Source organism: Astyanax mexicanus, chromosome 14, assembly GCF_023375975.1.
Source record: "Astyanax mexicanus isolate ESR-SI-001 chromosome 14, AstMex3_surface, whole genome shotgun sequence".
Taxonomy (NCBI): Eukaryota; Metazoa; Chordata; class Actinopteri; order Characiformes; family Acestrorhamphidae; genus Astyanax; species Astyanax mexicanus.
This window is the reverse complement of record NC_064421.1, coordinates 20,204,716-20,232,693: the sequence shown is the minus strand read 5'-3', so window position 1 is coordinate 20,232,693 and position 27,978 is coordinate 20,204,716. Positions and strand designations below refer to the sequence as shown.

General features: G+C 37.6%; 1 protein-coding gene across 3 annotated transcripts; it reads right to left on the bottom strand.

Annotated features, from left to right (window-relative positions):
- Nucleotides 1-84: 84 nt before the first annotated feature.
- c14h14orf180 (chromosome 14 C14orf180 homolog) lies at nt 85-27,590 on the bottom strand. 3 transcript variants are annotated; one of them, XM_007253794.4, is made up of 10 exons: nt 27,143-27,590; nt 24,118-24,148; nt 18,607-18,693; nt 15,683-15,803; nt 10,686-10,716; nt 10,472-10,580; nt 6,033-6,193; nt 5,304-5,433; nt 4,729-4,755; nt 85-4,248 (listed from the first exon to the last, which is right to left on the bottom strand). In XM_007253794.4, the coding sequence occupies exons 1-10, from the start codon at nt 27,293-27,295 to the stop codon at nt 4,043-4,045; spliced, it is 1,056 nt and encodes a 351-aa protein (XP_007253856.1). In that variant the 5' UTR covers nt 27,296-27,590; the 3' UTR covers nt 85-4,042. The 3 variants fall into 3 exon arrangements, with proteins under 3 accessions (XP_007253856.1, XP_007253855.1, XP_049319625.1); XM_007253793.4 differs by having other exon boundaries at nt 15,683-15,806; nt 27,143-27,589; XM_049463668.1 differs by lacking the exon at nt 4,729-4,755 and having other exon boundaries at nt 15,683-15,806.
- Between the last annotated feature and the right edge of the window lie 388 nt (nt 27,591-27,978).

The following is a 27,978-nucleotide window of genomic DNA, read 5'->3' as shown; positions in this document are numbered from 1 at the left end:
TTATTGGAACTTTAATTCCAGTACAGTGTGCTTTTCAGCATTTTTGTTCTGTGTTTTTGTGTCAAGTTCCAAAATGTGTTGCTTTGTTTGTCATTTAAAATCCATTACCACCAAAAAAGTTACATAGAAATTGATTTATTTCAATTTCAATAAGCGTGGTTCTCATGTGGTGAAGTTTGCTTGTTTGTGTGGTAGCTATATTATGTTGATGTTGAGTTTTTAATGTCAGTTTAGTCTTACTCTAATGTTATGGGATTGGTAGAACTTGTTGTTAGTTAGTTAGCATGGTTAATAATGTAACATTTGTTTTGATACAGTAAACAAAACAGCTTAGATTTCTTCGGCTTAAAGTCAACTGTTGACCTCTTCCAAAGCTCTCCTTATTGTCTTGTTAGCTCTGTCTAGCAATTTCTTTGTCAAACCTTGTGTTGATTGTAAGGGCTTCAGATCATCAACGGTAAGTTAACTACAGTAGAAATGGTCCATGAACGTTTTCATGCCTGCTGTGGTGATGCACTTAAATCTGGCTTGCTTGTTTGTTTACATATTTAAGTTTGCTGGACCTTGCTGATGTTTGTGGTACCTGTACAGCCTATTCACACTTGCGTGTGCACACAAAGGGGTAGGGTGGTCTGATTCTTGTTAGGCTGGAGGGGAGGGGGGAGTGTTAGGGCTACATCAGCCTTTAAACAGAGATTTACTGTAATCTGAGAATTTAAGTTACAAATTGCTCTTTTATTTATAGTGCCCTAAATGTATTTTTATGTGTTAAAACATTGTTAAAAACTGTAAAAAATATAAAATAAAGTATGACAGAAAAAAACAAAAAACTGAAAACATACAATTTCATAGGGCTCTACCCCTAGCTCCTGACAGAGAATTATATGAGTGAAATTGACCCTGTAAAGGGCAAACAAAAATTTGAATTGTAGTAAATTGAAGCAGTGTTGCTCTAAAGTAATGAAAGTGAAGTGCTGGAGGGTTGCTTTTACTTGCCAGGTTGTCTAATAGAAGTAAAACAAATGCCAACACACTTTATGTCTCTGGTTTGCAGTGATTTTATTGATGATTTATTACAACGGAATATAAACTGTCAAAGAAAGGAGAGAACCTTAAAGAAGGCACTTCTATTGAAAGTGTCCACATATAGTATATTTGATGAGAAACAAAACAAGCTGAAGTAAAACCAAACCCAGAATGTTATGTATATGTGCTATATCTGAAGAGGATTTATTGCTTTTTAGGTTTGTATGATGAGAAACCATCAGTGTGAGACTGCTGATTTGAATAGGTACTGCTTCATATTGCTTTGGAAATTCAAGTACAAACCATTTGATGTTTCTTAATTTCTTCACTAAAACAGTTCACAATGTACAGCAAGCATTGCATTAAGTTGTGCTATGCAATGAGCAATTGTGTTGTTTATATATATTATATACATTTGTTCTCCATGTACAGACATTTATTGTGACCATAAGAGACATGTATGTTCACCCGGATATCTCACAGTGCTTTATTTTGCTGCATATAACAGGATAATTTTGTGTCTCCGTTTATATAACATCCTCCATGCATCCCATGGATACAGGACCTTATAAAGACCATTTTAAGTCATGATTAATGTAAGGACCAATTAGCTTGTTGGCACCAACTTTCATGCATCATTAACAATGTTAGTTTGAGTAGCATTCAGTTAACATATAGATGTCCTCTAAGCATTATTATTTATTTCACATATGGATTTCCTTGCTAAAGTAGATTACACATACACTGATCAGCCATAGCATTAAAACCACCTGTCTCATATTTTATGGGTTTCTCTTGGGCCACAAAAACAATGTTGACCCACGAGGCATGGAATCCACAAGGCCTCTGAAGGTGTCTTGTGGAATATAGCACAAGGCTGGTTATGATAATTAATAATACTTTTTTTTGTAGGTGATATTTTAGAACCATATTATGCCAATTATGTATTGAGAATACTGTTCATAATGCAGCATTAAACCCCCTTTAAGGGGTGAATATATGTCCATATAATATATTGTGTCACCAGGGAGTTGGCTTCAAATTTTACATTTTTGTAAATTGTAAGGTGTGGCTTTTGACTTTTGACTTGTTCATCCAGCACATCCCACATATGCCCAACCTATCTAAACACTTCTTACATATGTTACTGTTCTGTGTAAGTGAAGAAAATGTATTTGGCTTGAAACAAATGTCCTCTCCAAAACAACAAAACTAATGTATGTATTGAAATCCGCTCACCATAGATGCTGATAATTAGAGATCAGAGCAGTAAAAAAAATCTAAATCTAAATTATATTAATTCTAGAAAATGGATAGCTAGAAAAAAACATATAAAATATTGAAATAAATAAATGTATTATACTAATGCCAAGTTGGTACAGCTGGTTCTTGCAAAATGAGCTCAACTCACGTAAATATAGAAGAAATCATTTTCTTTTGCTCAGAATTTTCTTAAACTAAAAATGGCTTTGCCCTTTTCTTATATAAGTCAGGCATTGCATTACATAAAATATGGCCAACTTCATTATGAAACAGCTTTTTTTTCCTTTTGTTTCTTTTTCAAGTGAATGCAGAAGGTGGAAACATTTGTGCTTACCTTTGCGTCATAGTCCTTCATTTGAAATAGTGAGTGTAGCTATTGTGCCATTTCATTTCATTTTCATGGTTGCAAGTACATTCAAATATATAATGCACATAAACATGGCTTAGTTAGGTGACAGTCATTAATAGTTTCTATTTACATGTGGAATTATGCAGGATTCAAAGCATATTTCAGTATTAAAAGCATATTTGATTAACAGTAAAATAAATAGTAATGGTTTGCATTGCACATAGACAATCACAGACTGTATAGTAAAATGGTCAAACTAGCAAAGGTGATTAAATAACTGATATATGCAGGAGATGCATAACAGGGTTGTGAAATTCAACATGATGCATTGATTTCAATCCAAAGAATACTTAGATACTGTAGATACTGCACATTATATTCTGGCTATGTTCACATGACCAGCCAAGTAACTCAAACTTTTTCATGGCTGTGTGGATGTATGACTAATGTTTCTTAGATCAGGTTTGAGTAACCTGTACCATATTTTAAATTCTACAAGGTAGTTATTTACAAGACCAGACTCCAAACACTATACATTTGAAACAGAAATGTGACCTTCGGTTTTGAGGGTTTCCCAAACATAATGTAAATTACTGATCAACGTAGTGTTTGGTGCAAAAATGCACAAAAAACATATTTTTTCGTTTTGCTCTGACTTGAATGCTTGCACAAACCTCTACAATGATAGGGGGATTTTTGTTGGACCCCTCTATTTTTTTTAAGGGTGGGACTCTATCCACTCCCAATCATATTCCAAACAGTGTCCAGTCTCCTTGTTATCAATGTCTTTGTGATTGTATGCTGTTTTAGGGACAGATTTGTTCACATTACAGACAAAGACAGGTCAATAACAGTAACTTGTATCTGCCTGTTATACAAGAACCATCAAGATATCCAAATCGAATCTATGCAAAAAAACATTATTTCTGATTGTAATGTGAACATAGCCTTTGATGTAGTATTTCCAAGTATTCTTTGGATAAGAGGCAACAAACATCAGTAAAACATGAAATGTGCTCTAATGATAAGTGCTACTGGAACAAATGGACAGCTATATGCCTCTTAGTAAAAATGAAGGTATGGCATTAACAGCCATTGTAAAGGGCATAAAGACACCATATCTGTATGGTGTGCAAAAGGTTCACGGTCTTCATCTGCTCACAGCAGGCCACAAAGCTGGATGACTGTCTTTTTGGGAAGTTCCAGGGCAACCATCTCATTTGAGGCTGATTGAATTTAGCCTGTCCTTCCGAGTGCTTACCTAATCACCCAAAGCCAAGGAGGCATCACGTTCTCCCATGTCCATGTAGCTCTTGGCTCTTCAGTCACCCACTCTCCATCATCTGGCACTCCTTCCACAGAGCATGGGTGGAGAATGGTGTTGCCCTGTCAGTCCAGGTGCAGTCACTGCATGGTGAGCCAGATCCAGCAGCCCCACAGGATTTGCTTGAGCTGCAGCAGGTAGACGGCCAGCGCTGCCTGCAGTTCCTCACAGGCACGGTGTGGCCGCCGGCGGTCAGTGCAGTACAGGGCAAAGCCCAGTGCAGAAAGCAGCAGGAACAGGCAGGTCAGCAGGGCTAGATATGGCCGGCTCTGGGAGGAGTCATAGGCTGTAGAGGAGAATGGTGGATAGAAAGGTCAGGAACAAATGAACATTGTGGTAGCTGAATTAGAAATATTAGAAGAAAGGTTTGGTTAACCACTTAATATTCCCAGATCCAACAGGAGTTCCTAACTTTCCCCTACTAGTAAAATTTTGGACAACTTGGGCAGTTTACAAAGCTTTGTATGGATTTAGTAATCTAATTAGTAATTCTTAGGATGTCATAAAAGTCATGAAGCTTGAAGGGCTAAACAATGTAGCCTGCCAGAAAAAAACACTTTCCTTCAGTGTTGTTTTGAGAAACATTCAGTGTGTAAAAAACAAAATAACACCATAACAAAATGTTTTTCCTTGTCTATCATCTATTTTATGTAAATCAATGTCTACTGGGACTTTTTTTTTATATAAATGAACAGTAGTATTCCACTGGTAAAAGTGAATATTAGAAGTTTAACACCAACAGCAGCAGTATACAAAATTAACTCACCTCCTAAACAGTCATAGTATGGAATATCTGTAATTCCAAAATAAGAGAAAGGCGTGTTAGACTTTTTGGGCTTATAACACATGCAGCGATAAGAATTGCAGGTGATGGTACTAAATAATTTATCTTGTGCTTTTTTTTATGTATTGTTAAAAATGAAAAGTGATATCACGAGCTTACAAAAGAGGAAACAAAAGTAAACAATGCATTTAGTAAACCGTTAACCTTCTACTAATAGACAGTAGACAGTGTACGTATGTGGCGATATATTCCCTTTCAGTCTCGTAATAGTCTTGCTGGCACGGACTGTGCAGTGCCTCGGTGTCTCATTTGCATATATAATTAAGTAAGTATGTAAATCATGTTGGTGTGTTGTTAAACCTTGGTGATTCATTAACTCCACTCTCTACAGGGGAAGCTCAGTTACAGCTCTCTCCCACATCTTCAATTTACTTCGCTCATTTCCTTCAAGTGTTGGCTCTTAATGAAGCAGACTGCACTTTAAGGAGCTGATCAGAGGCAGATGCAGGTCAGGGGATGGGGGGCTGACTGCAGTAATCTTGTGGAAAGGCTCTCACCGTGTACAATGATCTCTGGCTCTCTAAAACGAACCCGTCTCTCTGTTTTTCGCCGGTGGGTCGGATCTGACTCACTGCCACCTACATTGGTCCTTTTCAGGATGGATGTGGGAATCTTACCATTGATGACCTAAAGGAAATAGCAAACATTATTTATTTTTCCTGAGTGTATGTTTTTGCTGCCATTAAAAAACACATTTTTAAAATGTTTTTGAGAAAAAAAAAAAAACAAAAAAAACAATGAAAAACCAAGTAAAATCTTCGGGGAACTGTCACCAATCTCACCTTTTTCAATACATATTTAAATCTTTATTTATTTTAATAAAAAAATCTTATCAGACAGTTACTATTTCCAAATCAGCATAGACTGATTATTTCATCATAAAAAATGCAACTGGAAATGTCCCACAATTCATATTTTGCTTATAAGCTTGTTTTTCGTTTTAGTATATATAACTGCGTTGATTTGTTCTGAATTAATTTCAGTCAGAATAAAATTAGTCTAAGTTGTTGTCTCTGAATCCTGTCCTTATTGACCCCCAGACAGTCTGTGTATCTTCCAGGACAGCCATACTGTGGTCGATTAGGAGTGAGGATATAGCCGAAATGTGGACTACTTTTGGGTTCTAAGGAATGAAATAAAAGTCTGCTCTAAGCCAGTTCCTGGAAGTGTGAAATTCCCTTAAATTAATATTACTCTTGACATTTTAGCATAATATTTATGAGTACCTTTGGTTTTGGAGTGTCTGTTGATGGATGTGGTTCTTTCCTGTGCCGGAGCTCTGTGTGTCTGTCCTTATGGCTGTGAGTGAAACCGTTGAGTGTGTTGCTGTACGACTCGGCGGCAGAGAACCTCTTTGACAGAGCTGACACACACTGACCCAACGAGTCTGTAAAGTGAACATTCAGTAAATGATGTTGTACTTTTAGGGGATATTCTCATCCAGGACACTGGAATATAAGCAGAGTCAAAAGGTTTCCTGGAGTTTCAACAGTTTACTTTGATGTTTCACAAAGAAGGCATTGTGTAAAGCAGGCCTGGGGTTAGTGAACCTTAGAGATCTGCCTAGTTTGTGTTTTATTTCTCTTTTTCTCAAACCTGGTAATAACTTGAATTGGTGTTTGAGTGTCTGCACTGAAATTTTGTTGTCCAGGACTGAGTTCATATCATCCTCTGAAGGCCCTATGGTCTCATACATGCAGTAAAAGCAAGATGGCTAATAAGGTTAAGAAACACTGAATTAGGGGTGGACAATATATTGTTTCATTATTGCAGTCAACTTTTAAGACATTTTAATTACTAATTAATAATTATTAATAATTTATTTTTTTCCCAATTTAGCTAGGCCAATTTCCCACCCAATCAGCTGCTACTCAGCTGTACATCCCCCCCCCAATCACAGGTGATGTCACAACACAAGGAGTGTGAAGACTAGCACACACCTCCTCCGACACATGTGAAGTCAGCCAGAGCCACCGGTTTGTGCTGGTAAACATCATCCTAGAAAAGAGGGCCCATATAATCACCAAAAGAGATCAAGGCCAATTGTGCACTTTCAGGGCTCTGGCAGCTAAATAACCGGGATTCAATTTCCTGATCATAGTGGCAGCGCTTTTAAACTGCTGGACCTCTTAAGTGCCCTTCTTAATTCTAATTTTACCAATTTGTTTTAACCACTTTAAAATGGCGCTCACATTACTTTTTTAAACGATTTGTCTGCTTGATACAAAAGGACAATTCACACTGTTCTGATTTTCCATAACATACCAGCCAGAAAATTGTGCCATATATTGTTTTTACTTAATTCTTGGATGCACAGAGTGCTTTATTAATATCATGAGACACTCAATTACTGGCTTGTTTTAATATATGAAAATCCTTGAATTTCTTAAAATCACTACATATATTGCAGAATTTATATTAAATGTTTTTCACTATCAAGGATCACCTACATTGCATTGTGTAGTCTTTTTTTCTATATTAGTAAAAAGCAATGGGTGAAAAGAAAACTAAGTTTCTACCATAGAAGGCCAAAAACACAGCTGGGTGTTTCTCTGACTATTCTTACATTTAGTAGGATTATTTTGAGATTTGCAAACAGCAGGCTTGTGCAATAGTCAATGTATCCTCATTTTTCAAGAGGCTGTTCTACTGAAAGCACTTTCTTAAAGATGCTGACTCAGTAGGTAAACATCCAGTATACACTTTTTACCCTGTATATAGCCACACAGAAGGGCATCAGGCTTGCCTCTTTGCATAACAGAGGTAAAGGTGCTAATGCAATTCTGCTCTAGCCTTCAAAAATGTATCAAGGCATAACTGCCTACAAGAGACTCTATGAGGGGAGAAAAGAGAATAAAGACCTGTCCTCAAACTGTCAGTCAACATCTCAATAGAATTTTTAGTTACAGCTATTAATGGCGAAAGCAAGCTAACTGTACATTATTACTTATTCATTGACTTTTCCTTTGAGTAGATGTTGGCACATGGTAACAGGCAGATTACTGTAGGCGCCCTGTGTTTAACAGTGAGGGGAAAAAGAGAACTGCAAGATTGAGAGAACCATGGCTGTGACATCAGTGGTGAATATTTATGATTTGCTACATTCTGCACCATTTTAACAAAGGTTTTTTAAATCCCTTTGTTAAAGACAATTGTTTTGTAAGCTGCACAATGGCAGCTATGGTTCACAGATTTTTACTGTAAAATAAATGGTAAAATATTAGCTGTGGTTGTCGGAACTAATAAAATATGCAGTTGAAATCTATGACATAACAGTATGATTTAAAGGTGATCATACATTCAAGAACTGTTAACAATATATTACTAATATATAACAATATATTACTGAAGTAGTCTGATGTAAAATTTGTACTTATTTTTCTGCATTTGATCCAGTTTAACAGGATTAATTACACTGTATTGAAATGTGCTGTTTGTTATTGTTTTTAAGCATTATTGATATTTGTACTATCAGAATAGTACATTTCATATTCACAATAGGGCTGTCCCTAACGATTATTTTTTAAACGATTATTCTAACGATTATTTTTTTCGATTAGTCGACTAATCTATTCATTGAGAAACATATTTAAATAATTATTTTACGTTTTAAAGCAAACGATAAATTACTATATTTATATATAATAACAACAACAACAACACAAGCCTACTAAACCAAACCCCACACTTATAATCACTTACATGTACAGCACGTTGTTTAGATCTATAACGCTAAAAATGGATAAGCTCCCATACACCACAACCGTGTGTTGCACTGTTTTCTGTGACCGCTAGATTTTGTGACCACTGGCAAGTAGTTCTCAGCAGACCGGTGCACTGGCCGATTCGAAACGTGTTCGTTTCTAATGTTTACCCCGACTGGCCAAAACGGTTCAGTTTAGAGCTGAGGGTAAGGTGTAGGTATAGAAAGCTTCCGTTTTGCCAATGAACGCTCATAACCGTGAGCACTGGTCACAAAATTCCGACGGTGACAGAAAACGGTGTGACACCGCAGCGCCGACGGCGCTAGCTAAAATAACTTAAGGCAGCTAGCTTAGCTAAACACCTGAACTTATGAATAATGCTACTGTTTCTGGAAACTGCGAAATGCCATGCACAAATATAAACCAAAACTGTATAATTTCTGCCTGTGGCAGGTTTAAAACCTTTGGTAGACAGCCTTAAGTCTTTTTAAGGACACCCGCGGAGACCCTGATGTAAACGGTAACTTACTGTGTGACCCTGTTGACATAGTGCTCCTGGATGTTTGCGCTTCAAGTGCTCCTTTTGCACGTATGGCAGAGGACCACATTGTTGCCCTTTTGCGTGAAATGCTCCCAAACTTTAGATGCCCGCTGGCGTTTTTTTGTAGCTGGAGATTGCTCTCCGGAGTCCAAGCTCTCTAGAGCTTAGATTCTCTGCCCGAACCCGACATGACCCGAGGCCCCGCCCGTAAATCCGACCCGGGCTCCAGAAAATAGTCCGAGATGTAGGCGTCTGTTTTTTAATTATATTTTTATAAAAAAAAAAAATAACGAAAACTGAAAGTGAAACTAAACTAATTTATTTATAAGCGCTGTTTTCACTACCGCAGTTCTACAGCGGGGGTGTTGTGCCGATTCTGTCCGCGAAGCGGGAGTCAGATTCAGCAGAGAGTCGGATTCGGCACAAACGCGGCGGCACCTCGCGGTCCGCGGTGTCAGTTGTAAGCGCTCGCGCTAGCCGCAAAATACGGCAGAAAACACTGAGGGAGCCGCAGAATTATGAATGGGACTAGAATATGAGCACGAGGAGATCAAAGAGAACCTTCACCTGTGAGTAGCTCTCTCTCTCTCTCTCTCTCTCTCTCTCTCTCTCTCTCTCTCTCTGTGTCTCTCTCTCTGTGTCTCTCTCTCTCTCTCTCTCTCTCTCTCTCTCTCTCTCTCTGTGTCTCTCGCACGTGAACTCCTCCGCGTTTGACTTGCAGAACTGTGTTTAGCTGTTCTTAAAAATCATTTTAATTAAATAATAGTTCTATGCTTCTATGTTACCGTGTTAATTAACATAATTCTGATCATATTTCGCTCATTAAAACAGCCCGAAAACAGCCAGTTGGAATTTTTGGGCCCGATCTAACCTCTAATGCTCTCCACAGGCGCCGCCATGTTTACGACGCGCCGACGCACGTTATGCAAATCGATGTATTTTTGTAATCGATGACGTCGATTATGTCGACGCGTCGCCCCAGCCCTAATTCACAATAACAGTTGATCACAATACTATAAAAAATGTATTATCCAGCTCTTACTGTACACTGTAAACATTTTTGCCACATTTGTTTAGCTTTTTTGTTAACAGTCAAAAATGACTTAATGACTTAAACAAAATATAATATATAATATTTTTCTTATTAATTATAGTGACATTTTTTTTTCTTTTAGCTCTGACCAAACTTACATACATTTTTGCACATATGTCAGTCTTCAGAAATAAGGCAAATCACAATCAGTATTATGCAATATCTAATGCTAAGCAATTTTGACACGTTAATGTTAATAATTACTGACATGTGATAGATAGATAGATATATATATAGATAGATAGATAGATAGATAGATAGATAGATAGATAAATATAGTTCAACTGAATAACATTTTACTTAGCATGGTCTTTTTTGTTGTTTTACCTGAATATTCTGTCTTGCCAATCTCAGCATAGACAGTGGCCAGAAGCTCCAGACTCCTGGCTGTGATTGGGTGATCATTACCGAATGCCCGCTGGTGTATTTTTGTGGCCTGTGACGGGCGAAAACAAAATGTGTGAACTGATGGCATCTATAGTGGAATTAACTAATTAATTTAATTAAAAGCATTCCATGCAAATTGTAAAAATGTACAGACCTTGCCGCTGTACTCTAAAGCCAGATGGGGTCTAAAAAACATGAATTAAAAACTGCAATTAAAAAGACAAGCCATTGATGTACACAATTGTTTATGCAGTGTATGTAAACCTTTTTCACATTAGCAGTTAATTTGTCAGTCAGGATGTGCTTGTGTGAGACAGGGACACAAATGGTTGTGTTTGCTAATGAGGCTAAAGGTTGTTAATTCCTGTATTGTCTGTCAGGATTGCTTCTTGCTATAATCAGTATAAGAAGTTGTTTAGGGTCCTTAAACCACCAGGGGGCCCTATAAATTTGTATAAACATTGCTGTGAGATTTTTGTAATGGGAAAATGGTGGCAAAGTAGATTTTATTTCTGCTAAAATAACCGCAAAGAATTAAACAACTAAATAATATCTACAAAGGTTTGTGGACACCCATTCCAATGAATGCTTTCAGCTACTTTAATTTGGACCCATTGCTGACACAGATTTGCATGCAGATGAACACACAGCCTCTCTATTCCCTGTAGAGAAGTACTGCCAATAGAATCTCACTCTGTGAAGCAGATAAACATGAACCTAACGGCACCATGCTTGGTATGGCCTTTAGGGGTATAAAGTCCCTCTGCATTTAAACAGTGGAATTGTGCCCTCTAGACTGATGACATTTGGGAGTTGAGGTGGGGGTGGTGATCATCATTCAACATTGTAACCTCACTATAACACACTTAACACTATATGCAGTTAAATTATCACAGTACTTCTCCAAAATCCAGAAGAAATCCTTCCCTGATCAGAGACGGTTTCTCCAACAAAAGCAGAATTCAAAATTATTATATTTTTTTAAATTCCCCTAAATTTCGGAAAAGGCTAAGAATGAGCAGGTGTCCCAAAACCTTTGTCCATATAGTTTATCTTCTCTTCTGCTTGTTAATACAGAAATGGCATTATTTGAAAGAGAATTTTTAGTATCAATAGATTTTTTTAAAGGCAATAACTGGAGCTCTTAAGGTTTAAAGGCAACAACTACACAAGTCCATATCACATTGTGTGCAGTACAGAGTAAATGTAAACAGCAGATACCATTACATGCCGATGGTATGTTAGCAAGTGAGTGGCTGTCAGACATACTGCTGACACTCGCCTTCACTAGTGGCCTCATCTGACCTATGACATCTCTTGACACTTGAGAAACGCTAGGGAGAATTCAGCAAGGGCCTCATGTCACCTCATTCTTAAGAGTTCTCACATGGCTTACCATGACCCATGTAAAAGGTTCTTGCCATCCTACATTGCAGGACATTACTACCATTTATTGTATGTTAACACTGCTGTAACAAAACCTTTTAACATATATTAATGTAAGGGGTTTTGGTCCATCATCTGCAAAAAGAAGTTGAACCATCATTTTCAAATTAGGTTAACAAACCATTGGCATCTAAAAGTCGTTATGTTGCAGATCAGAATAAAAAGATTTTATCAAATATATTAATCTACACTACCCTGTAGTAGATGCTGATTCACAAATGTATCTGTTCAAATTCACATAACAAAGTAACAGCTTAGGAAAAGAAGACCAGCTTTGACAAAGGGTAAATTTGACCCAGGGCTGTAACTCACTCCTCTGATCTGGCAGCGTTCCACACGAATACCTCAAATACAACAGCTATGACAGGCCTTAATCAGGCTTAGTGAGGCATGTCGTGTTGTCAGGTATGTGGATCCGTTTCAGTTCTCAGCACACAACAAATCCAACCACACGTGCACCGTGATTCCCGCTGAGGCCTCTAATGGAGGCAGTGGAAACGTGCTACCTGCGCCAACAAATATGGAGACATGTGCGATGGGTCACACATTTGATGTACTGCGGGGTGTTCCATTGCTCACCCAGTGTGCTAATTTCAGCTTCACACACGGCTCTGTTTCTGTGAAAGCTCATTGTGTCCAAGGATGTTAGCATTAGCACCTTGGAAAGTCAACCTTCATCGTGTGTAATACAATAAGACTAAGTCACTTTCATCATGTGCTGATGGTGTAAACTAAAGCTTACAGGCACATTTCTGTGCCAGTGGTGCCCAGGCATACTGTGTGTCCTACTACTTTCACATTCTGGGTTAAAGCCCACAGAGTCCAGCAGTCACCTTTACGTGTGCTTATGAATGTACAAACATGCTCTTTCTGGGTGAGGCGGATGTCCAAGTGGTTGTTCCTAACTGTGGTCCAGCTTCAATTAATAATGGCCGGGTGTCAGCTTGCTCTGTTTTGGATTGTCCACTGAGGACACTTGATCAGCAGTTACATAGCTTAGCTCTCGGCAAAGAGAGCACTACTTGCAACGACACTGAAAGATGCAAGAGGCCAAGCCATTTCCTCCTCTCTCCGCAAAGAGAGAGCTATTCTAGGGCCTAGTCTACAGGTGTTTTTCCCCACTTATCTTGTTTTGGCCTCCCATCTACATGGACATGGCACTTTAGGGGACTGAGGTTTTATTAAAGTGTTTGTTGCCAACTAATGAAGTGGTTTACTTTTTCATTACACTTCCTGAAAACACCATTTCTGAGTCAAAAGCTATGCCTTATTCCCTATATGTATGTTAATATGAGTTTTTTGGAATCATTTTTACTAGGGATGCACAACGATATTGAAATTATATAGTTTTTGATTGATAATTGCTTTATTAGAATCCTTGGCATTGGCTGACATGGCCGATATTTTAAACAGATACTTGGTTATGTATTTATTGTCTGCTGTTTTTGTAATACTGACTTGTATTGCGGGCTGCAAAAATACAATTGCCAAGCCTGGCCGCACTGCTATAAAATTAATGAATTTAAGTTGTTTATTTTAATTAGATTTAAAGCTATAATGTTACACAGCTGTTTAGAAACAATGCAGGTGATGGAGAAAAAAAACTGCCGGTACCTTTTCAGAAATAGTGTATGGTTAAAAAATACTGTATGCTGCATAAACAAAGGCCTTTATCCTTTTGTTTTTTTTTCTTTTGTCATTAATAGTGTTGATGTAATATATTTTATTGTTCATGTATATACTTGGAACAGAGTATTGTTAGTGCTTTTGCTACCTTTTTCAGTTTGTCTGGGTATTTTAAGGAAGCATTGTTCAGAAGGTTTGCTTATGTTCCTAAATTAAGCTGCACCTGTGTGAAGTGCTGACGGCATCTGCCTGGAATCTTTTTTTGTAACTCTGCTATTTTTAATCTAAAAATTATTTTAGATCTAGACTTTGGACGCTGTTCAGTTCTACCCCCAGAGTAACTGTAGCTGTAACTGCCAGGTGCAGGAGGGGCCCACAACAAAAAAAGTAGTTTTTTTTTTTATCCTCACTTTCGGTAGCACTGGCTGATTGATTAGGTGGATGCAACATTTACAGCTGCAGCACTGAAAGTAAAACTCCACTGAAAAACATTTATTATAAAAACATTATAAAAGTCTCCCTAAATTTCCTATAGTACCTTTTCAACGTGTACCAGAGTTAGAATCTCTGCCCTTTTCAGCTTTCCTGTGTTACATGACCCATTGCTAGAGATTAAGAGATAACAATGCAAATTCCACCATCTATCCTCGCGTCCTGGGAAACGTAATCTTATGAGGGCACCAATAAAACAATCTCGATTTCATTCAAATTTAATGCCATTCTCATTCTCTTAGTGCCAAGAAGTGAACTCTTTCCGCAGAATGATAAGGTTAAATGCTTTAGGTCTTTAAGCAGTGCCAACAGGCGTGTGTGATGGTAGTATAAATATTGATCTCTGTGCCCACATGTTCAGAATGTGGTGGCCTTACAAGTGACTCCCTGGTCATGTTAAGCCCCTTGAGGAAATGGGACACCCATGACAGTGTGCCCCAGTAACACCCGAAGCCTGCGGACTCACATAACACTAGCCACCTTTCTCCCTTTCTTTGTGTGCGCGATTGCCATTCATTGATATAAAGATCATACAGATACACACATTACCTCAAATAACTGCTTTATCCTTTATCCTGTTTGACAGATTATGAACCTATATATTATACTAATCCTGATTTGCTGTTTTTTCATGGATAATCTTGGAATTTTCCATTTGTCTAGAAAATTTTGCTTCAGTAGTTTGCTACAGGCTTTTTAGATGCCTTCTATCAGTTTAATCTGGCAGATCTATTAGATCAGTTCTATCAGATCATCATCTCACTGGATAGAGCATTCGAAGATCGCATGAATGGCTACAAAGGGCAAACTTTTATTAAACTCCAGACCATTAATTTTCTTAATTTGTTAAGGAATGATACGTGTTCAGACAACTCTATTACTGAATTACTTGAAAATGGATCAACTATGTAATATGGAACAACTTAATTATAATATGTAATTATTTCTACTGTGTTAATGCAATACTTTTGTTAAACCCAATGGATTAAAATCCATTCTTCTGAAAATCTAAACTTAGTTATATATTGATGGCTTACTTTCAGATCTAGTGAGATGGTTACAGAGGCAAAATTACACAAATTGTGTGTCTGTCCTAATAGTTGTGGAACTCGCTATGTCTTGGAAATGTATGTCTTGGATTACAAACTTTGGTGCTCATAATGCCAGATTTCGCCACCTCTCTTGATGTTTAGATGTACTTATGTTCTGAGCCAATATGAAGAGGACTATTTCTCATGTTAATGTCCACATATCCTCCTGGACCAGAGCCAAGAAAACCATTACTGCTAGGGGAGTGCTCTTTTGTAAATACACACACCCGATACACTATAAACTGACTTTACTTTCATTTACAATCTGAGAATAGTTACAGAAAGAAATGCGATTAAATACTCTCAAAACTATAGAGGTGCTGTACTTTTAAATTTCAGTATAAAATAAAATATTAAAAAGAAAGGTTTATGCTAAAACAAATAAAAAAGAATTCATTAGAAAACGTGTGCCTTTCTTCATGCTCCATTCTTAGATACCCTAGCAGCATTTCCAAGACAAATTTCAACATTCAGCATTATCCATGCAAATCCTTACCTTTTGCTCATGATGCAAAGCTGGGCCAGTCTTTCAAGATCCTGGGCCTGCGAGGCCTGCTCTGATAACTCCTCCTGAGAGAGCCATCCTGGAGAGCCTAGTGAACCATCCTCCAGAGAGCCTGCTACACACAAATACACACACACGCTCCGTCAGGAAGCCCCAGACAATATGCCACAAGAGCTCAGACCCTGGAGATACACTGAACAGGCACAAGAGTGTGAGTGAGGGAGGGAGAGCAAAAGAGAGAGTAGTCAAGAAGGCGACTGCTTTGCCACACCCACATATTCAAATGCTCTTAAGAGGATATCCTTAAGCACAGTCTCACACTCAGCAAACAGTTGTAAATTATTATTTTAACAATAGGGGAGGCAGTGGGAAAATCGATGATGTATGGTGCTCAAAGATCAACCACAACATTATGACCACCCCTTGTTTCTCCACCCATTATCCGTTTTTTAGCTTCAGTGAGCATGTAGGAGCATTTTGTTGTTAAATAATTAAAGACTGTAGCAGCCTTTTTTTGTTGCTTTTACACTCTGAGTGCCACGGAGCAGTCCGGCAGGAAATTCTCACGTTTACGTGAAAAGGTTAGTGTAACATCCAGCCCCGCCATCAACCACCATGAACAAGAACACGATTGCCAGTTGGCCCCAAAATGACTGATCGGTCCACCTCTACAAAAAGTCATCAGGCTTTTAATCAAAGCACATAACTGACGCAAAACTGGACTCCTGTTACAGCTGGCGTGAAGCTATAGCATATGTTTCCACGGTAATAACCTTTGACCAACAGTCCAACTGCGGCTTTAGGGCATAGGAAGAAATCAAGAGAAGGGAAGCAAACTATTTTCATTACTGTTAACAAAAGATGCCGGCTTTAAAGCTGCCAACAGCTATCAGAGCCCCAGCAAGTGAGGTACCAACCCTGCCTGGAGGATGGGAGCCATGACAGTTACAGCTGCATCAGAAGTGCTGCGTCAGGCTCCGGCGTTTCCATGGATCCCAGCGGCTCTTTTAATGAGAGAACACGCACAGTAGCCATTTGTCTCTGTGGGCTGAAGCACTCCCACCCTCAGCCCACGCTCCGGCAGTCTGCTGCCTCAGCACGGCCTGACAGCAAGTCCAACGCCATGCAGACATGCGTCAGGAGAAGAGATGGATGGCCCTTCTCCCCCCGGAAAAACGGCGGCATGCACCGCAGTAAATAAATACTAACCTGGACTAAACGTATCGCTGTTCTCTGTGGATGCTGTAGGAATACAGACCAGTGTTCATTTCCTTTTAGTCCTCCGGCCAGAGGCTCAGTTGTGGTGGTAGGGTATGACTGCATGCTTATTTTTGTAGTTTACAGAGCCGTGCTTATCCCAACTATGCACAGAGATCATCTGTGTGAATGCAAGATGAACCCAAAATAGAGTGGGCACTACTAATAAAGTCCGAAACACCTCCTTCTTTATGGCTTGACTCTATTATTTTGAACACAGTAGCATATTAAATAAGTACAATGGAAAGTGTAAATGAACTGCCTTGGTTTAATATGTTGTTATTGAATAAGTTAAACTTGCTGTGGTATTAAACAAGTAATCTTCACAATGTTAGAAAAAATGGCCCTAAAATACTTTGAAGGCAATGTTATTACTACATTTATTTAACCTTTTATACTCTGACATTTTATTACATTCTAAATACATGCAAAGCAAAGCAAAGCAAAGTGGCAACTGGCAAGTTATTCCTCAGTTATACCAATAAGGTAAAAATAAACTGATTGAACCACTGGTGATTCTGTACAGTTTAAGAAATAAAGGAACATAATTGTACTATATTGACATTAAAAAACATTAAAGTTTTAAATAGATACAATGTTAATTTGCATGGGAAAGTGAAAATGATGCATCTTTGAAATCTCTTTAATGCAACACAATTGGGCCTTAAAGACCCAGTTGCATTGTACTTTGTTCAGACCTTAGGGGCCTGTAGCATACACTTAAAAGATGCATTGTTGTATGAACTTGACTTTAATTATGCCACAATTTTCTATTCAGTGAAATAAATCATAAATCAGCATGAACACTTATGATGCATCAACATAAAATGCAATTTCTGATAAAGCAAAATATTTCAGTACAATATATTTGACTTGTTGTTATGGAATGTACGTTACATAAACATTTTTAAATTAATTGCCTAAATGCAGAACTGTCAGGTTATTTAATATTAAATATTTTTAACTATGAATAATATTCATACTATGAGTTTACATTGATGCCCATAGGGTGATCCTTTATAATTCCATTGTATTTCCTTCTAGATTGTAAAAAGTGGAAAGTTCTTTTCTTAGGGTTCCCATGTGTCCTGGAAAAATCAGGAAAATCTAAACACTTATAGGCTATTATGCCAATTATGGACACCAAAGGGTGTACAGATAGATTTGCCTCTCTACAGTCCCAGATTTACAGGAGAGGGAAAAACTTTCTGATTGTCTTGGTAGGTAAGTTCAAGGCAGTTGCTGTGGTGTTTCATGTAATTGCTATGAAGTCTTTGGTGGAGCATTCCTATACCTCAAGAATGCAGGATTTGTCGCATAGAATAATAGAAAAGAACAAGGAAAACTTTTTCTTAGTTTTCGAGCTTTGCTATTGGTCCAACCTGAAATTCTAATTTATGCCAAAATGGTTTGTCCTGTCATGGTTTCAAGAAAAGAAAAATAAGTGCATGTACTGAGAAATGAGAGTTAAAATCTTGGCAGCGTACTTTTTAATACCTAAATTAATCAGTCAGATAATCTGCTTAAATATGTTGGAGATAAACTAAAGCCATTATACCATAAGTCGTCCTGTATGTTTGGACCATATTGAAATACATAGTCAGTAATATGAATTGGCAGCCAACAGATAAGAAATGAATGTCGTAAAAGGGACTTGCCTGTGCTTCCCTGCAGAGCAGTGAGCTCGATCAATGCCACTTCATAGAACATCTTCTCCGCTTGAATGAACTTCAGTGCCTTCTCATCTGGTTTATACGAGTGAAGGATCAGCCAAACTCGTCACTGGGATTAGTGGGTTGTTATGATGATGATGATACACACAAACACACAACCCAGTCACTCACAATCCATATTTGAATTACGTTTTGTTCAGCCTCTGATTTTAATCACCCATTCCAGTCATTCTCTGGTCAAGTAACAGAGCTTTATACGAAGAACACTGCTAGTTAGACTGTACCTTCTCTGCAGCTTTGATTGGCCAGTATTGGTTGTAGTCCTCTCTGTCCATACAAAGTTACAAAGCATGAGTGAGAACTATTAATAGATGTGGATTTAAGAGTTTATTTACATACTCTGAAGCATGCTGAAGGGAAAGGAACACGGTTCTTTGTAAGACGACACTGCACTTGACAAGTGTCATTAAAGTCCTTTTGATTGGAGAGGAAAATGTTCTTAAAATAAATCTGAATGACCCAGTTCAGAGCGGGACACAACAAACTCACATGTAGCATCAAGCAAGTGGTTCTATTTTGGTATTACAAAGTGTGAAAGTAACGGATTAAACAAAAAAAAATGTAACATCAGTCAAAACATGGCCTCACTCTTTTACTACAGGTTTGCCCTGGAGATATGACGCAAATAAGGCTAACAAATAATAGACGCTTATACCTCATCCATCCAACCATGGTGGAGTCTGAATGGTGTCCACATTTTTGTTGTTTGTTTAAAATATGCCTTTTATGAAGAATCTTTTTTAAAAACGTTCTTAATCTGTTGAATTTCAATCGAGTTGATGACACTTGGAAATGGAATGCCCCAATCTGATCCAGTAGATCTGGACTGCAGCCAATCTAGACTTACCTTTCACAATAGCAACATTTTTTGACATTGTCCAAGAATTTACAATTGTAAAGAATTACACATTACACCACTAATATTGAGAATATCATATCATGATAATAATTCAATTGCAACCTTTTAAAGCACAGTTAATTTTTACTTATTAGGAATATTCAGATATTTGAATTGGATAAAACATCCTACATATATGAAACAAAACTGTTGTTGTTACAGTTCACATATTTATTGGCTCATACTTGTTAATGGACTTTTTTGAATAAGTAAACAAAATGGGCAAGGTCAGCAAAATTGCCCATATATTGTACAGAGTATCAAGCAATACTCTGAAATAACTAGTTTAATCTGGTGTAAAAAAAATTAATAGGACAATCCTGATAATGATTTTAAGTCAGTGTTGACTCTGTCAGGGAGTCTAGTGTGTGATTGACTTGGAAAGATGACAGCAACATAATGGTTCCACATCTTCAGGTGCCAAAACTACACTAAATTCCAGGCAAGCACTCAGCACTCCCAGACTATACACATGACTGGTGCCAGTAGGGTACGAGTTGGCAAGTAACTCCTGTCCTAAAATTAGGCGCTTTATTGCTGCATTTAATCTCATGTGTGAATCATTAGAGTTCATTTGTGTTGTTTCTGCCAAAGCTGATAATACACAGTGATCCTTTTCTGGAATGTGACACATATTCCCAGGAGTTCCTGGATATTTTTAGAGTGCAGCTGGGTGGGACGGATTTAGATGTGTACCAGAAGTTGAACATTTGTAAACATCAGGCTGAAGGTGAAGGATCTCTTTTTTGTGCATGCTTGCAAATCTGCTTAATTAGCTACAGCATGGCCAAGTACAAACTAATGTATATTCATCAGATTTAAAAAATCAGAGTTTTGATGGATCCTTTTAGTCTAAGTTTAAAATCATGTCTCACTTTATTAATAAATGTGTGGTTTTAAAGAATAAAACAATAAAATAACAGATAATTTTAAAATAATGTGATGTATTCATCACAGTTTTCAAAACATTATTATTTAAAACAAAATAATCGTTAGCACAATTGCTTTTTTAATGCAAGTCACAAATATATTGATTGTTCAAAAATATTATATGTAAACAAATAAAGACAAAGACGTGGTTAGGGGCAGGATACAGATTTTAAATCGTCATAGCTCTTTTTATACCCAAATTTTGTGGGTAAAAAAGTGTCTAGATACCCTTAGACTTGCTACTAGACTATGATTTTGTTTTTAGAAACACAACATTCATATTAACAAAAGCTAATATTTAAAAAAAAAAAAAGCAAAAAAAAATGTTTAAAAATTGTTGGTTTATTTTAAGTTTTTTTTTTTTTAGGCTATTTTAGGTATTCCAATACCAATGTCTCAATATTTTAATCATTAATACTTTTTTTGCTTTTTATTGCACTTGAAAGGGGTGCAACTTCTAATATTATTATCATTTTCACAATATATCAGCGGCATAAAATGTTTTTAAAATGGCAGTAATATTGTTATTGCAATAACTTGTGGGACAATGTGTTGTCCAAAATATTTTTCTCATGACAGGCCTACTAAACCACACATGATCTTTTTTTATTCTAGTGTAGACCCATTTTATTTATATTTTCTCTTCTATCATTATAATGACCTAACCTCAGACACATGAACTAGGATAATAACCATTGAACTCTGAGAATATATGAGTATATCAGTGATGCCGAAGAGCAATTACTGACCACTTAACTGAACGGTCATGGCCAAAGGCATATGATATTAAGCTGGCCCTGTGCACCTAACCTTGAGGGGAGACATTCTAGCGAACTGATATTGCAACAGCAGCAGTGATAAGTTGGAACCTAATTGAAGCTAAGCTATGTCACTTAATAGGAAGGACAGGACATCTGCAGTGACTTTCTGTAAGTAGGACCTCAATCATGTGATTTTATTTAATTGTGCAACTTTCATTAAGTTGTAAACTAACAGAAAATGATTTTTAATCATTAATTAACTTGTTGAGGGGAAAAAATAGCAGGGATTGTTTAGTACATAAAAGGGATCCATGGAATAAAGGAGTGTTATTTTGTTTGTCTATGTAATTTTAGGTTAATAGAATGACCGTTTATCAAAGGTAATCTTCAATTCTAAAACAAATATGTATTAATCTGCTTGAAAAGTTTTACTGAAGCTTGGTGCAGAATACACACATTTTTATTCCAATTGTGTTTATCCTAGAGTGAGATGACCAACTGGACATGCTTCAGCCATTAGCAGCCTTGCTGAAAAATGGCAAGGAGAACAAACGCTTGCCATGTGCCAAGGACTCCACAAATGGAAGCTACACTTGTATATAAACTCAGGAGTATCAAACAAAAACTACCTTAACAGGATGAACAAAAAGAGAAGCTGGACAGGTTGGGCTAGCTCTTAGTACAAAATAACATAAGGATAATTTTTTGTTTCCCTTTTTTCGAACAAGAATGTCTACTCGTATTTTTGGCTTTAATGTTGCATTTGTTCTGTTTTGGTGCTTCTCTAAACATATATAATTTTACGTCAGTATGACATCATATGTGAGTTGCACTTCCATTTTTATCAGTTAGATAAGTAAAATCTACACGTGTACCAATATTTCCACACACTCAGTGTAACCCCTAGCTTGGCCTTGCCTTCATTCAAGTTATTATTTCTAATCTTATGCAAAAAATAGCCCAGTCTTATTGAACTGTCTGCCCAATTAATGATAAAATTGATAAAAGCTACTAGAATATTTCAGACTGTTTCACATTTTCTTCTACCACAGTTTTAAAAGTCCTCAAAATGGTTTAGGTAGTTTCTGCAGATATGCTGTAGGCATGGAGTGTTGATCGTGCATCCAATAGGCCATCTCACACATTTTCAGTCGGAATATATCTGGCATTGTGGCTAACCATAGCATAGCATCGCAGTCTTAGAGGCAAGCTCTTGAGATGACCGCACTATGAGGACAAACATTGTCCTGTTTGAATAGTGCACCAGAGTGTGCTTTCAGAAGTGTTAGAGCCACTGGTTGCTGGGCCCTCGTAAGCGTAATGTTGGGCAATCAAAGTACCCCCAATATTTAATTCCTGTGGGTTGATTTCTTCTGACTGTAAACGTTTCTTTGACGATAAATGGTACGTTCTCCATATTAAAGATTTTCTCAAGGTATTGAGAACCAGGCCATTTCTCTTTTCTTAATACTGAGCCAGGAGAGGAAGCTGATAATGTGAGACCCAAAATTGGGTCTTTTTAAATTAGAGACAACTAGATGTAGAGGGAGGTGTATTGTGTAACACATGGCTTGCAGTTATCAGCCTTCTACAGTTGAGTGGACAGAGTGGAGTGCAGGCTGGGTCTGCGCAGGTTAATTAGCTCCAATGCTCAAAAAAGAACGATAAAACTCTTGTAAAAACAACAACAAAGCTCTGTAGGAATAGCAGTAAAAGCACAAGTTCACAAAGCTATAGTGGCCAGCGCCCCTGTTTGACTACCTGCTAAAATCTCATGACTGTTATTCAAATTTCTGTACGCATGTGTATTTAATGCAAAATTCTTCATCTGATCCAGGTGTGGGTGTCTGTGCCTGCTTCAAGCCAAGAGTCAAAACTGTTTGCAGACATAATGTGAATTACTAACTCAGCCAAAGACAATATTAAAATGGTTTGAACCCTCTTCTCCTGTGCATTTACTTTAGCTTTCCTACTTTTGAGACGGGTCTCTTGGAATGTAAAACAACCAAAGTAGGGCAAAAATAAGAATAATGTCCAGGAACAAATGCTGAGAAAGAGCAGTTAGACCTAATGAGATCAGGTCTACTAATTAATATGAATATGAATCCCTTTATACCAGATATACCTTTTTCTTATATTTGCATATATATGTATATTTTTATTGATACTAGTTTTTGTATGACTCTACCACTCACTATTATTGTTGTTGATGCTGTTGTTGTTTTTATTAATATTGTTTGTTATTGTTATTGCCACCAGTATTTAACAATAAAATAATAAGTAACTTCATATTATATTGTGAAGAGCTGTGGGCATATATTGGACTTTCTAAATATAGTTTATCTAACCTACATGTTTGTTAATTACATTTTAATCACACAAAAGAACATAGAAAAAATAGAAAATGCTTTAGGTCCGGTGTCACCAGTTCTGGTTATTAAGTTCAATGCTTAATGCTGGTTTATCTGAATGTGGTACTCTCTTCACTCTAAACTGTAGCAATAGTGCTAGAATTTATTATATGACCAGAAACAGTAAGAGACATTTTGCTGGTTCTGTATAGAAACAGTTTTAAGGAACCATCAGTAAAATGTTTTTTACATCTTAGAGCTGATCCAATGAACCAATGAAATTTCAATCCAGGCAAATGTTGTATCTACATAAAAAAATCTGTGTAGATCAGCATTATGTGTACATAGAAGTATATTGGATATTGTCATCAGTCCACAATTCCCATATTGGTGCTGCCTAAAAAAATAATCTCTCTAAAACTGGATTTCTGGACAACTTCTACATCAGCATAAAAAAAGCAATGAAGCATTTCTTGAGCTTTACAGGAAAGGATACAATTCTTCTCATCAATGAACAGTTCTGCAATCTGTCAGAAAGGGAGAGGAAATAATTCTCCATTAACAGCTCAGTACATTACAGTACATGCATAACAAATAGTGTTGCGTCAATGCTGTATTGCTATCGACACCAATATAGGGACTCACACAGTATCATATCGACAATAGAGAGCACCAGTACCGTGAAACAGTTATCAGTGTGCATGAGTGGCATTAGATAATGCTTGGCTGAAGCCAGAAGCAGACTTTAAGTATATTTCCATACTTGCATGTGTTACTGCACTGTGAAAATTAACTCATCCAATAACTTTTTAAATGTGCAGTTACTCAGACAGTAAATTCTGCTCTTTCAAACTTTATATCTTATTTGAAACATATACAGTAAGCTACCTTTACTAAAATAAAACACTGAATGAGATAAACAATCAGGATTACAGGCATCTGTTGTAGTTAAATCTGCGTCTGTATTGCTATAGAAAACCTGGGATTAGTACCACAATGGAAAAAGGGGTTTCAGTGGATCCCTAATTACAAAAGATCCAATGCTTACCACTCTCCTACACACTCCTGCATGCTAGAAGAGCCTGAGTCTTGGATGTAATGTAGTGTTGGCCAGTCTCTGGAGAGTGTAATGCCAGACATTCCTTTAGGCTTGTATAAGAGTTACTGTTTATGTTCACTCCACTTCCTGGGACACTTGCAGTGCTCAGACAGGGCCAGCTGACATGACTAGCTAGAAACTTGATGAGGTCGACACCAAGTTATCTTTATTTATTATTAACTGTCATTATCAGACAGTCAGGGCTAGATTAGAGAAGGCCACATTGATTAAAGAGGGAGTTACTTCATGCAGGTAGACACGTCACACTTCAAATAGTGATCTGCTGATGTGGAATGGAAAAAAGAGTTTGAACTTCAGGTTTTTATATTCTCCTTTTTCCTTTAAAGTTCTTACTGCCCACTGTCCAAACATTCCCCTGCAAACACAGTATGTTTGTGCGTGTTACAAGTATTATATAATCGCCTGATGTCAATTTATATGAGCCCTTTCCCTCAGTTGTTTGATTTCCCAATAATATTGAATGTGAATTGTGCAACAAGTGAGGCATTATGGATCTCAGGTCTTCAAATCTGGACCTTGAATCCAGATTTCACTCCTGCATTTTGTTCTTGCTGCAGGTTAAGGGAACAGTTAATATAACATAGTCACCCCTACCATGTACTGCAAAGTCCAGGAATGAAAATTGGATTGAAGATATTAAAAAGTTTATTTTTTGGGCTTGTAAGTGGCTACCACTAAATTAATTATATTGTTTAAGGAAGTGTTAGTAAAAGCATTAAATTTATTGTAAAATTGTCTTTTCCTTAGTGGTTTTAGGTGGCAAAACTCAGTAAAGGAGGTGTGAAGGACTAATGTGTCTGATTAACCACCAGTTTCATCCATACAAATGTCACCCTAGGCCTACTGAATGTCCTGAAGAACATATTCTTACTTACAATGACAACCTATGTCACTTACTGTAAATGTGACTGTAAATAAAATGCAATAAAAATAAACACTTATACTTCTACAGGCAAGGTAAATACATGTTCTATTATAAGCTTCAAATTAAGCATCAAATGTCTTTTAAAAGCTTTTAACATCAGAGTTTAATCTACAATTACCATAAATTGTACAAGTGTACAAATCATTAGCCACATATATATATATATATTAGTACAATCCCATAGACACTGAAACTGAAAAAAAGAAATGACTTATGTGACAATTATTTAACAGTTAATATTTCATGATTGTGGCAGGCATAGTGCATGTGCAAACAGCTTTCATAAAAATGTTGAAGCTTGCATTCCGTAGTTAGTAAGGCTGTCAGTAATTGAAAACGCACTGGTCCATGTAAAATATGCAAGAACCGGCTGGCATGCTGAAAACATTTCGCTGCACACAGTTGATTTAGGTTAGTGTGCCGTCATGTCGGCCACACACTCCCCATGCGGTCCCTGCTCGAGTAGCACAGTAGCACACATGTTCTCACTGCAAGTCCTATTTAATGCACACTGAGCATCTATAACATACGTGTGGAGACAAATCTAGGTCAAATATGATGTCTTTTGATGAGAGCATGGGCTTTACGTAACTGTTGTAGCTGATTTAGAGAAAACCATCCCCATTCAGGTAGCCATATAACACATCCCACGCTGCACGTTTGCCTTCTGCTGTGTGGAGTGAATAATGAGTGCAGTCTGTCCACTAAATGTGGAATTAGTGCTCAGCACATTGGCTGCATGAAGCTTTGGTAATAGCACTATATTTCAAGGCAAGATGCATATAAGCTTAGTAACAAATGCAAAAAAAAAAATGTGTGCTTGAGTATTTATGAAAAGAGTATACCAGCGTTCACAGAAGATGAAGATTTATAAAGTTGGTAATGTGGGTATAGGGTATTTGATATTAAATGCATTTTATTTATATAGATATATTTATATTATGATGCTTTTATTTCAACATCATTTTTTAAATCATTTTATCTGTTTGGGCTGGGCAATAATTCAATATCAATAAATATACATAAATTGTGATTAAATAAATATTGCTGTTACTGAAGCATTTATTCATTACAGGGTACTTTACATGGAGATTTTTGATAGGCATATCTATTGTGGGTGTTCTTGGCAGTTTTTCTGTGGTGTTTTTATTGGTCATATTGATATCAGAATTATATCGTATTGACCCAAATCCAGTATGTATATTGAGATATAACTTTTGCCCATATCATCCAGCTCTACTATGTATAGTATGTTGACATACTGACATAATGCATATATATACACACAGTTAAAAGTTTAGTAAACGTATATTGCCTTTAAATACATATATAGATATTGTAATTAATTACAAATTTAGCCTTAAAATTTTGAACCGTACACATTCAAATTTTTTGTGTGTATATTTATCTAGATCTGTTAATATCCATTTTCATGCATGTAGTGTGGAGCTGCAGGTCCTGCAGGTCGAGGCTCACCTGATGCAGGCAGTTGGGCAGCGAGTTGAAGCTCTGAACATGGGTCAGTCCAAGCAGGCAGCTGAGGAAGCAGTGCAGAGCGGCCTGCGAGTCTCCCTCCTGCTGGAACTGCCTGCCCAGCTCGAACAGGCCCTCACGCCCCCCGTTCAGCATCCCTGTCCCGGGACGGCCCACCTTACAGCACAGCCGAGCACGTTCATGTGCCACACACAGCCGGTACTGGCACCTCCCACCCCATCCCGGCTCAGTCCAGCAGAGAAAGATAAAGCACCGCAGGCACGTAGAGAGGACTGAGGTGGAAAAAAAAGGCTGGAGAATGAAAGAAAAAAAAAAGAAAGAGAGAGGGGGCTGTGCCTGTAGTCTGTGAAGGAGGAGAAGATTCCAGCCGGTCTGCTATTCTAAAGGCGCCTAAGACTCAAGGGCAGGTGGCGTGGGCGGGAGAAAGAGTGGGAGGGAGGGAGGGAGGGAGGCAGGAAGGGTGTGAGGGAGAGCGAGAGAGAGGAGGGAGGATGTGAAAAGCGTAAGAGGCTCACAGACGGAGGGCGACACAGACAGCTCCGCTCTGTTTCCGCCCACGCTCGCATTACCAATGGCAGATCAGCACAGGCCCGCCCACTAGCAGAACTTTGTAGGAGATTTGTTAGCTGACAGGCAGGGTTCACAGCCAATCAGATTGATTCTCATGTACAGTAGAATGGCTGGGAACTGTAAAGCAAGGAATATGGGCTTGACAGTTTAAGCTGTTTTCCCCACTATAATTTAGAGTAGTGACTTTCTATTTAACATACAATACCAGTCAAATGTTCTACACACCTTCTCATTCAGTGTTTTTCTTT